Here is an 11,168-nt window from a genome sequence, read left to right as displayed (position 1 = left end):
GATTTCTATCACAACCAAGTCGTCTATGAAATTGTACTACCATGAATAATGTGCCAAACTTGGTAAAACGGCTGGCTTCACCGACCTCTGACATTAGACTGCCAAGGAACTACAACTTCTACAGCTGAGATTTCTCATGCCAAAAGGATAACACAGTAAAAGTGTCGGAATTTCGTGCGACGACAGGAGAACACAGTAACACAGTAGGAGCCGGTTAAAGGTCAAGTTAACACTTCATTATATTCATTCATTCCACAGGTCAGGTGCAAGGTAGAGGTCCTTGGTGGGACGTGAAGACACCGACGAACTAACCTGCCTACGGACATCACTTCTTAAGCAACAGATTTCTGAACTCATCATTCGACTTCAGCTCTTCCGCAGCAACATCTGGTTTCTCATCTTTCTTGTTCCATCCAAGTGGTTTGACCAAAGCCCGTGGCGCGAATAATGTGTTCTTGCCTGTGATTTTCGTCTCACCTTTGGGCATCTCCTTCTCTGAAGTACCGTCGACTGGCGCCTTTTCACCATGATCACCTCCAGAGGGCAATTTATCTGTAGAAACCAAGTCAGATAAATCATATTTGTCAGCTAAAAGGATGATTTAGTCCATGGCATAATTGCGAGGATGAAGGTTGCCTACAAAGGTCAACTAGAGGTCACCAATAGCCTTATGCTCATGTAAGACGTATCAATTTATTGTGGGAAAATGGTTCATATCACATGTCCTCGAGGAAAAACGGGAAACATAATTCAAGATATACAATTATAAAAGTAGCCTCCCTATGCATCAGTGTAAACATGCAAAAGGACATACAGTATTACTGCAGCAATAAGTGTAAAAGTGCATGCTTAATGCTAACAGGTTTCAGAAGCCAGTCATAATTGGAATGACCCAGTTCCCCACTTTCAAGTGAGACAGGCATAGATACATTCCCAAACTGCACTGCTTGACCATCAAATAGCATAGCAAATACACTACTAGTTTGCTTGTTACAACGATGTCCAATGTTTGCCAGCTGTGAAGTTCAGATTCCTTCCACAGCAGTTATAGGCTTTTAAGTTTATAATATGCAATTTTGCAATGTGAAAACACCACGATTCTACTATTAAGAGGAGAAGATGTGCAGTGTCAACCAAAGAACATACCTTTGGAGGAAGTGCCTGCTTCACGGTTCTTCTTACTCTTGCTTGGATCTGAAGGAGCAACACTTACTTTCTTACTGAGCAACTTTTGCTTGTTTTTTCTAATGGCCGCCTCAAGATGATCCTTGTCTGAAAAGTCCACATACGCCAACCCCTGCAAAACATCCATGGAAAAACAAATGAACATGAGAGATTAAATGTGCTGAGGATGCACTCCACAAAGTTTACGACTCAAGAATTTTTCCCATTTAACACATTATAAGAGATGAGCGTAATGAGAAAAGAAGCAAGATCATAGAGCCCATCCTTTTTTCTTAAAATTTGCAAACATGCTAAGCACGGAAATCTATTGAAGGGAAATATGCCTTAATAACAGTTTGGGATTCTTAGTAACGATGATACCAGAATGGAAAAATATAGGAACTTTCTAGAGCCGGCTGAAGATAGTGGTTAACTCAAAAATTGGCGGCAACGATGATACCACTTCAAGAAGTTTAGTTGGCACAAAAAGCTTGAGAAAAGTAACTTTCCAGAAGACATGTACACCTATTTAATCAACTCAGCTGTACCAATGAACTACTGGAACATCTACCCTGATTATAAGGGAGATATTTTTTACATCTTGACTGCTGTAATGTCTATATATGTACCACTCAGAATACATGTGCATCTCCAGCATAACATTGTGAAGTCTACCTCAGGAATAGGAACAAGCAGGAAGCCAGCAAATTTGCCTTGTTTCACAGCAGAGAAATGCTTTGGTGCAGAAATTTTTTGAGGGTAAAAAGAAAAAAGATAAGGCCAAAAGGGAAGAAGCCCTTTTGGCATATTTATAAGAGGTGGTGACCTGAGAATTCAAACCCAGGTTGGGTAACCAGTTGCCCCAGGAAACTTTTCAATTGTGCAAAAATTGATAAGTGAGCACATCATTGGATGCTAGAGGCAAATAATTAAGGATGTTGAACACGTACCCTTGATTTTTTCGTGGATCTGTCCCTCAGTAACCTTATGTCTACCACGCCACCAATGTCAGAAAAGAAACCACGGATGTGCAGCTCAGTTGCCTATAGAAAGAGTAGATGCTTACTTTATTGAAGTTCAGGATATAAGTGCAGATACAGAAACAAAAGGAGGCATACTTTCAAGTCTATATTTGACATGTAGGCAGTGCATTTGTCACTGTAGAAGTACGGCTTCGGTTGATTTGAACTTGTATTTCCTCCTTTGCTGTCACCTTCAACTTTCATTTCCACAGGCACCTCGGCGTTCCCTTTGATGACCTCTCCACCTTCTTGAAGATGACTGTCTGTGCTTTGTTCCTTCGATCTGTGGTCATCTGATGACACGGTCTTTTTAGGTGGATTATCTTTCCTTTTTTTAGCAGGAGGCTGCACTTTACTGGTCATTTTACTTGGCTTTCTTTTCTGAGAGGAATCATTTGCATAAGAAGTTTCTTTGGGAGCTGAGGATGGGTCCGATTTAGCCTCCTGCTGAGCCTTGAACATTATAAGCTCCTTCAAACGAGGGGTGACCTGGTCAAGTAGCATGATGATAAGCTTAGCAACTACGTACAGTTTACACAATAACCTGCTACACATCAATCTAAGTCACAAAGTTAAATTATAGAACACTTTGATTTGTGGGATATGGTAACCCCTTTCAGAATAATTACAAATGCAACAGATATAACTAATCTTTGCACTGAGGACTAGTCTTGCATGTAAGCCTTTATGGTATCAAAAATTGTAGCAAATAGTCAAACTTTAGGCACATGGACCAGAAACATCCAGAAACTTGGGGCAATATCATACTGAATTATGGAGAATAATCAAGCAGGATAGCAGATCTTATGAGTTGCTCTATAGGACAGAGTGCATTGAACAGGTGTTTCATACATATTTATAATCAATCCAAGAAGCATTCACTCACATAGTGTTCGGAGGGATATGAAAGGTGCAACAGACAAATTAAACATTTATTTACCAGAAAGGCCCAGTTTTTATAATGAAACAAAGAAGAAAAATGCTTTATTGCAAAAAGAAGAAAAATGCTATACTTGTCAAACACTAGATGATACCCCACGCGATGCTGCAGGACACTACTCAAAATAACCACTGAGAAGAGATGATTCACATAATGCAAAAAAAAAGATGCAGGATAATGGTGGCTAGTGGTAAATTAACATTTTTTACAACTATATTCCTTGCATATTTTATCTACAAAAATTAATGATTTCGTCAAATTATTGTTCTCCCATTAAAATATACTCCCTCTGTTCAGAATTAACTGACGCTGAAACGAGTGTATCTACACACTGAAACACGCCTAGATACACACATTTCAGCATCAGTTAATTCCGAACAGAGGTAGCATGTGAGCTACATACAAATAAGTACTATAGTACAATTGTCCCAAACTCCCAATAAAATATTTGAACACAAAATGATGGAAGATAAACCCACCAATTTGTGAGGAGATATAACAGGGTTATCCAAAAATATGCAAAAAAGAAAAGAGGCACAGTACAAATAACCCAAAGGAGAGATAGTTCTAAGGATCTAGGAACTGCATCAGACAATGTCTCTCGAATAGATATGTAAACTGCATGTATCTTATACTGTGGACGAAATAGTACATAGAAGTGTAGAACCTACATCCAGCAATGTCTCTCGGATTATTGGGCACTTTAAGACATCGACATATCAAAGTGGTAATTATTTTTCAACATGTATACTGGGTGACTTGGCTCTCTATCTACAAAGAAGATGGTTCTTATTGGAAGAACAAAACAATGTCAGCCATCATTCAAGGGACCGAAAAGAAGCATAACATATTTGCCACTGGAGAATGGTTTCACTTATGTCAACAACTCAACACAACACACAATATGATTGAATCTAGTATATAAATTCTAGCGTACAAAATGTCAAGCATATATGTCAAACATTCGCCCACAGTATAAGATACATGCAGTTTAGATATCAAGTATATATGTCAAACATTCGTCCACAGTACAAAATGTCACCTCACTGTCTCAAATGCTTATTAAAAATGAAACCAGATTCATGACGAACTGATAAGAGGCACAAGCTAAATGCCCAACCAGATAACTACCTATCCAGAAGACAATAATTAAGCGGTTAAAAGAACTAGCAAGGCACCTATCCACTACCGTAGCTAATGTGGCTTAAATTCAATCGAAGGAAAATGATATGAACCTAAGACGAAGATAAAAGGTGAAAAAAATGAGGATATACACCCAAAAAATCGTGCGGCAGCATACCTTTTTTATAGCAAGGTCATAATCATCCAAGGTGCCATGCTCCCTTTCAAATCTTATCCACGCATGACATACAGCCTAGTAAGTTGCAGTCATCATTATTCATTGCCTTTGCCAAAGAAAAAACATAAATGGCAATGGAAATATAAGGAACTGTGATAATTAAGATATCTGTTTCAAATCATGCAGTTCATTTGCAGTAACTATGAGCCAAGGTTCTTTTTGGCAATACAAGGATCACTAAATACAAAGAAAACTATAACTGAAATAAAGTTTCAAGTATTCAATACTATTCAGTAAGAAAAGGTTCAAAAGCAAGGAAAACTATCAATTTTTGGGGATCATGCCATGGTGCTCATCTTTGGTGTATAGTTCAAGGAAAAAAGTCCATTTTACTACCCTGAAAAAAGTTGGTGGTTCACATAACCCCCTGATCTTTATTTCTGTTCCCTTCACCCCCTAAACAATCCCATACCGGACAAAATCGGTCCCTATGGTGGTTTGACTCAAATGGCTGCTGATGTGGCAGTGGTCAACGGTGGTTTTGACCACAGGTGGGCCCCCCTCATCAGGCTGGGCTGAGATAGAGGAGCTCCAGCCTCCCCTTGCGCCCGACCCCACCGCCTCCGGCCGACGCCGGCGACCGCCGGAGTTCCAAGCCGCCGCGCCGAGCGCCCTGCTTCTCCTTCCTCCCTTCTCTTTCCTCTTCCTTCCCTCTTTTCTAACCCCAAATCTCCCGCATATCCCTTGTTCGTCGCCTGAAACTCATGGTCGCCGTCGCCGCGTCGATCCTGCGGCCGCCGGCCTCCCCTCGTCACGCCAAGACGTCCAGTAGCTCCGCCATCATCGTCTCCTTCACCCTCGCCGAAGGGCTCAGGCTAGGAGGCCACGTACGCTCGCCATCGCCATCGTCTTCGTCCACGGCCGCCGCATCTTGTCATCGATTTCGTTGTGTCCGTCGACACCCGCGCTCGCTAACCTCGTCCACGAGCTCCGCGGTGAGCTCCTCTGCCGATTCCCCCTTCGATCTGTGCCCGTGTGCGCCGCAGCTGCAGCTACCCCCGTGCGCTCGCTCGCTGCTGCTTTGCTTGTGGCTGCTGCTTGTGCCGTTGTTGCCTTGCTTGCTGCTGCTGCCGGGGTACGCGCTGCATCGCGGGGGTCAATCCGGTGGTCGTAGCTCCACCGGGGGTGGCCTTTGCCGCCGAGACGAGCGCCCGAGCTCCTCTCTGTCCCGCGGGCGAGCGATAGAGGAAGGAGACAGACCTGTCAAGCGGACCCCGCCTCCTCTAGGCCCCACCCGTCAATCTCAGCCACACCTACCAAGGGAGGTCCACCCGCAGGTCAAAACCACTGTTGACCAATGCCACATCACCAGCAAGTGGAGACAAACCACCCAGGGGGTTCTTTCATCCGGTATGGGTTTGTTTAGGGGGTGAAAGGAACAGAAAAATAGATGAGGGGGTATTGTGAACCACCAACTTTATTCAGGGTAGTAAAATGGACTTTTTTTCTAGTTCAAGTCCACCAGAATGGCCCATTTGTCAGAATGGGGTTGTAGGCCGGATATGAACCATACAACAAGAGGAGTTCTCATGTCATACAGCGTCTGGAACTATTGACGTTATCTATTTGAATATAGTCCAAATTAAATAAGTGGGCTACTCATTTAGCTCTAATACTTATTCTCCCATTATTATGGCCTGACATGCTTTTGGATATATAACATCTCGCGGCATTCCTGTAGTTTCTCAAGAAGAGCTTACCTCTGATCCAGACCCAGCAAATTTTTTGCTATAACAACGCTTGTAAAGTGATCTTGCCTCATGAGTATGCCCCATTTCTATCTCCATTGAAATATAGTGCTGCCAAACCTCCAAAACAGACCCACTGGAAGTAAACAGATTCAACTTAGTGCCAGCAATGAGAAAATTGTATGAACTTGCACAAACATAATAATAAACCTTTTCTTGAGAGCATTTTCCCAAACTCCGCGTGCTGCAGCTATATCTTTGCCAATATTACACTCTAATTTAGCCCAGTATGCATGCAAGAGTAATAGCTCCTCAATTCCTAGTTGTGGTGAGAGGAACTCAGCAGCATCCTGTTATTATATACTCAAAGTTAACTCTCCTTCGAAACAAAAATAATAATTAACTCTAGTACAAATAAAATAAAATGCATGTACACAGCTAGCTCGTAGAGAACATACCACGAATGTCTGCCTAATCAGTTCGAAATCCAAGCCAGTTGGCATTCTCCGTCTTAAACTATCAACTCGAGTAAGATAAATATTGAGGTACTGCATGCAATCATCCAAATGAAAGGTGTATCAGACCTTACTAGATCAGTTGACAGAAAATTACAGGCCATAGGACAAGAGTCCTCAAAAAGAACGTGCTAAGTTATCCAGGAAATTACAGCTATTGTCGGGCTGATCAAAACAAGCAGATCTGCAAACTACAATTACTGTCCCAACAAGAAAGACAGACAGTGACTTCCAAGATGCAACGAAATGTGGTATCTTTGCATGCCCACGCACATGTGTGTGTGTGGTGGGGGTGAGGGGTGAGATGGAGGATGCAAGTGCAGATAAATCACCTCGTTCATGCTTGGGAAAGAACATTGAATGGCTAGCTCAAAGACCTGCAAACAAGACGTGCATATATGTTGGTATTTGCTAATATACATATACAAAAGAAAATAAAGGCAAGACGAACAATAATCTTCTCCAATGAAGGCAACAAAAGAGTACAGTGAACACAATAGCATTTCATGGCATGCACCAGTATTCTAATGAAGCGCTTGTTGCTTTAGGATATTATCTACCAACTATGGAACAAACTAGGTACCTACCGCCATGAAGATGGCAGGATGGGGAGCACTTCCTCTGTCAGGTTTAAAAGTTCACCTCATACTTTGGGTCAAACTTTGACCATACATTTAACTAATACAAAATATTATTTAAAAAAGGGCAGCCCGGTGCATGTAGCTCCCGCTTGCGCAGGGTCCGGGGAAGGGTCCGACCACTTTGGGTCTTTAGTACGCAGCCTTTCCCTGCATTTCTGCAAGAGGCTGTTTCCAGGACTTGAACCCGTGACCTCATGGTCACAAGGCCCTCATGGTCACAAGGCAGCAGCTTTACCACTGCGCCAAGGCTCCCCTTCATACAAAATACTATTTATGTAACAAAAAATTATATCGTTGAATTTTAATATCCAGTGGCATAATTTCTGTTACATATAAATTAGTTAAACTCATGGTCAAAGTTCGATCCAAAGTACGAGATGGACTTATAAACCCGGACGGAGGAAGTAGGACTTAACCCCTAATCAACAATTCAAAGATGTTGATAATTGATAGAGACGTTGTTCCTTATAGTGGCAGACTTAACCCCTAATCAACAATCCAAAGGATACGGATTCGATCTCCATGCACAGTCTTATTTCTTTCCTATCTATATAACTCTCCTGTTTTAATAAATAATATTCTATATTTGTTAGAATATTACCTAAACCTATATCAGTGAATACAGTGCACATAATATATTAGGGGTAACAAAGTTACACAAGTTAAATATCCTAACAAGCTACCGAATACTATATTAAAATGAACTTTCCTCCCAACTTATTATGGGGTTCTCAGTATAAAGCAGAAGCAGAGCTCTAGTTCTCTACCTAAATACCCAATCACTTTAATAGTAATCGCTTCATATTGGCAGAATGGGCTTAAGTGACAGGACTTCTGCCAAGAGAGGTGAACCAATTTCGGAAAATGCTAGTTGAAGTCAACAGCAATGAAAGCTTAAATATAGCACCCCTTGGTCAATTTTAAAACCTGTCTGCTATTGCAAGTAAGAAAACTCAGTGAATATATAACATAACAAGTACCGAACAGTGGAACCAGACTTTGGACACTGAATTCTGCCATTTCTTTTGCATACAAGTAAAAATTTGAGTTTATAAATTATAAAACCAAAACTCAGGGAACATATAAATGTAATAAACTGAACTACCAAATAGTGGCACCAGATTTTTGACACTGAATTATGCCATTTCATTACATACAAATACAATTTCAAGTTTTTGAATTGTAAAATCCCCGACTACATACCAACAGAGAGACCCAAGGAACTTACATGTCGCAGTTCGTCTTCAGATGCACGAATGCGCTCCAAAGACAGCAAGTAGTGGACCCATAGGTCACTAACCCATGTACAGTTTCTCGTCGCTCTGTGGTAAACACTTTTTAGTATAGCAGGTACCTGCAAGAGAAATCAGAAATTAAGCAATTATTGCCACTTAAAAGAAAACATCATCATAATTATTTCATTAGATCTACAGATCTAGATGTATTGTCACATCGGACATCACAGCTTCAAAGAGTACCTTTAGGGTTCTGTCCAGGTAACTCGTGTATCCCATCCATAGATCACTTGAAACGGGAAGCTCAGAAACGGCCCGTTCGTATAAAACTTGGACACGAGCAGGGTCACCAAAAGACTCCTCAAATTTGATGTATTTCTGTTTCAGCGCCAACAAACAAACAACAGTGAGTTACTGAAAACAAAGATTTCAATTTCATAAAGAAAAACATCGCCATACCAGGAACACTTGTAGTTTGTTAGCCTCGGATTCAGCCGCGACGCTTAGTTCATCCTCGTACTGCTTCCGTGCATTGTACATCTCGCTGGCCTTTTTGTAAGCAGATAAAACATTTGGGGGAACATCATCAACCTGGGAATCTGGGTCCCTTGTATTGCCTTCTTCAGCTTCCCAACTCTTATACACAGCAAGTGTTGACTCAATGTCAGCCAAAGGCACAGATAACTGGCGGTGGAAGAGCGCGCGGACACGTTGAACCTGCTTTGCCTTCTCCTCGTCATTACCATCATTTATGGTCAAAATAGCCATCTCATATTCCCTGTAGGCTTCCCATAGTTTGCTGCCTTCGGTCACGTGTAGACCCCCTGCAGTGATTGCACGCTCATACAAATCCCTCATTTTTGAGAGACCAGATTGCGAACATTGAGACACTGACTGATCATGCTCTTCAACATAATCAAGGTAATCCCGCCACAACTTAATATTCTGCAATAACATGATCATCAAGATAAGTTAGCACTCCACACGCTCAGTAGTCTAAACTCAAAACCACAAAAACAGTTCGACATACCAGATATTCTTGCACTCCACGTTCATAGAGTTTTTCAATATCATCAAAAGATCCACGACTGTAACAGACAGTATATAGGTTTTAGTTGCCAATAACATAAATATTTCAGGAGATCATTTCAAGAGAAAAGAATCACAAACCCAGAGCTCAATGAAATCTCATCCTTTGCCCAATCCTGCCACATCTTCGGTGTGAGAGGGAAGTACTTGTTCATCTCCTCCCTTGCAGCACGAAGCTTCTCGATATTCCCAGATTTTCTCAAGCATTGTATGAGCTACCAAAAAACAATATGGAACAGTAAAACACCATCAACATTAAGCTAGTAAACGATAGCACTTATCAATCAACAATATCCACTTTACACTTAAAGGCAGCCAAAGCATCCCAATTACTAAACCAGTGAAAGATCCATCCTCTTAACAAAGCTCAGCGGTGCTGAAATTGTCATCTTAATGGCCAAATCTAGTGCATGAGCGGTGCAAAATGCAGAGGAGCACGCCCTAAGTAGATAACTTGGCACGTAGAAACCACCACAAGGCTCAAATTAATCCACGACCACTGCAAATGCATGCTGCTTCTTGATATTCCCTGATGACCTCGAGCATTATGTGTACAGACAAATCAAAGGCGAAACAGCAAAAACATCCATCAAACATAAGCTAGTCAGGTGGTGAGATCATATCAATGTCCACCTACCGCGGCCAAGGTTCAGCTACTGACATAAGAAAGACGCAGGTGGACATAGAAATCAAGAGTGTATTTAATATTTCTAACAAAATGAGCTCAACCACACTGAAATCGTTGCCCAGTGGCAAAATCAGCGCCACAAAGGTCCAAATGCGTAAGAGCGTGCCCTGGGTCGAAAACCTAGTCGACGCTGTGGAGAGCGTGCCCTGAGTCGAAAACCTAGACGACGCTGTGGAGCTCGCATCAACCCGTGGGCGTCACAAAACCCGCTCAAACCCCTAGTTAGTCGTCGGGAGACCACGCATGGAGACTCGAGAGAGGATGCGGCGGACGGTAGTACCTGAACGTGGGATTCGTAGTTGAGCGGCTGCTCCAGGAGGGCGCGCTCCAGGGCCTGGATGCGGAGCTCGTCGCCGGCGTCCCCTTCGTCGTCGGAGTCCGAAGAGTCTGAGTCCGATTCCATGGGCGGCGCGTCGGGCTTCTCCCCGTCTTCCGCGCTTCCTCCGGCGACGTCTGCGGGCGCCGCCGCCGCCGCCTCCAGCCGGTCCTCTTCCATGGGCGTCGCCATGTGTTTGTGTCTCTCGGTGTCTCGGGCTTGGGCTCGATGCTGGCAGGCACTGTTTTGGACACCTTGACAACAAGGAGCACATCTTTCTTTCTTTTAATTCTAAAAAAAAACATCTCATTTTTTCGGGAAAATCTTAGGCCTCTTTTGGTTCATAGGATAGGATTATTATAGGAATAGGAATCTTATAGGAAATGAGATAACATGTATCTCAAATCCTATGAATAGGAATAGGAAACAAGATGTCATTTGGTTGACACCAAAGGAATTTTTCCATTGAGTCTAGGCTTTTTTTATTTTCTTATGAAACGTGAAGGATAG

The 11,168-nt window shown here is 42.3% G+C and overlaps 1 protein-coding gene across 1 annotated transcript; it reads right to left on the bottom strand.

Moving 5' to 3' along the window:
• Window positions 1–214: 214 nt before the first annotated feature.
• EMB140 (EMBRYO DEFECTIVE 140) lies at window positions 215–10,918 on the bottom strand. Its single transcript, XM_048683088.2, has 15 exons — window positions 10,623–10,918; window positions 9,736–9,869; window positions 9,596–9,653; window positions 9,025–9,510; window positions 8,809–8,943; window positions 8,559–8,684; window positions 7,022–7,066; window positions 6,633–6,722; window positions 6,385–6,524; window positions 6,187–6,310; window positions 4,427–4,501; window positions 2,283–2,675; window positions 2,115–2,207; window positions 1,147–1,297; window positions 215–552 (listed from the first exon to the last, which is right to left on the bottom strand). Exons 1-15 carry the CDS (start codon window positions 10,848–10,850, stop codon window positions 326–328), a joined length of 2,505 nt encoding a protein of 834 aa, XP_048539045.1. The 5' UTR covers window positions 10,851–10,918; the 3' UTR covers window positions 215–325.
• Between the last annotated feature and the right edge of the window lie 250 nt (window positions 10,919–11,168).

Source organism: Triticum urartu, chromosome 7A (assembly GCF_056163025.1).
Source record: "Triticum urartu cultivar PI428250 chromosome 7A, HENAU_Tu73, whole genome shotgun sequence".
NCBI classification, from domain to species: Eukaryota; Viridiplantae; Streptophyta; class Magnoliopsida; order Poales; family Poaceae; genus Triticum; species Triticum urartu.
The sequence above is the reverse complement of the archived record's forward strand: the minus strand, read 5'-3'. Positions and strand labels throughout refer to the sequence as shown.

Excerpts from the sequence above, each read along its gene's own strand:
- EMB140 (XM_048683088.2), bottom strand. The coding sequence starts at position 10,850 with ATGGCGACGCCCATGGAAGAGGACCGGCTGGAGGCGGCGGCGGCGGCG. Across the intron at positions 8,685-8,808 it reads ACCTGGACAGAACCCTAAAG|GTACCTGCTATACTAAAAAG; the intron begins GTACTCTTTGAA and ends TTTCTCTTGCAG. Across the intron at positions 553-1,146 it reads AGCAGGCACTTCCTCCAAAG|ATAAATTGCCCTCTGGAGGT; the intron begins GTATGTTCTTTG and ends TGGTTTCTACAG.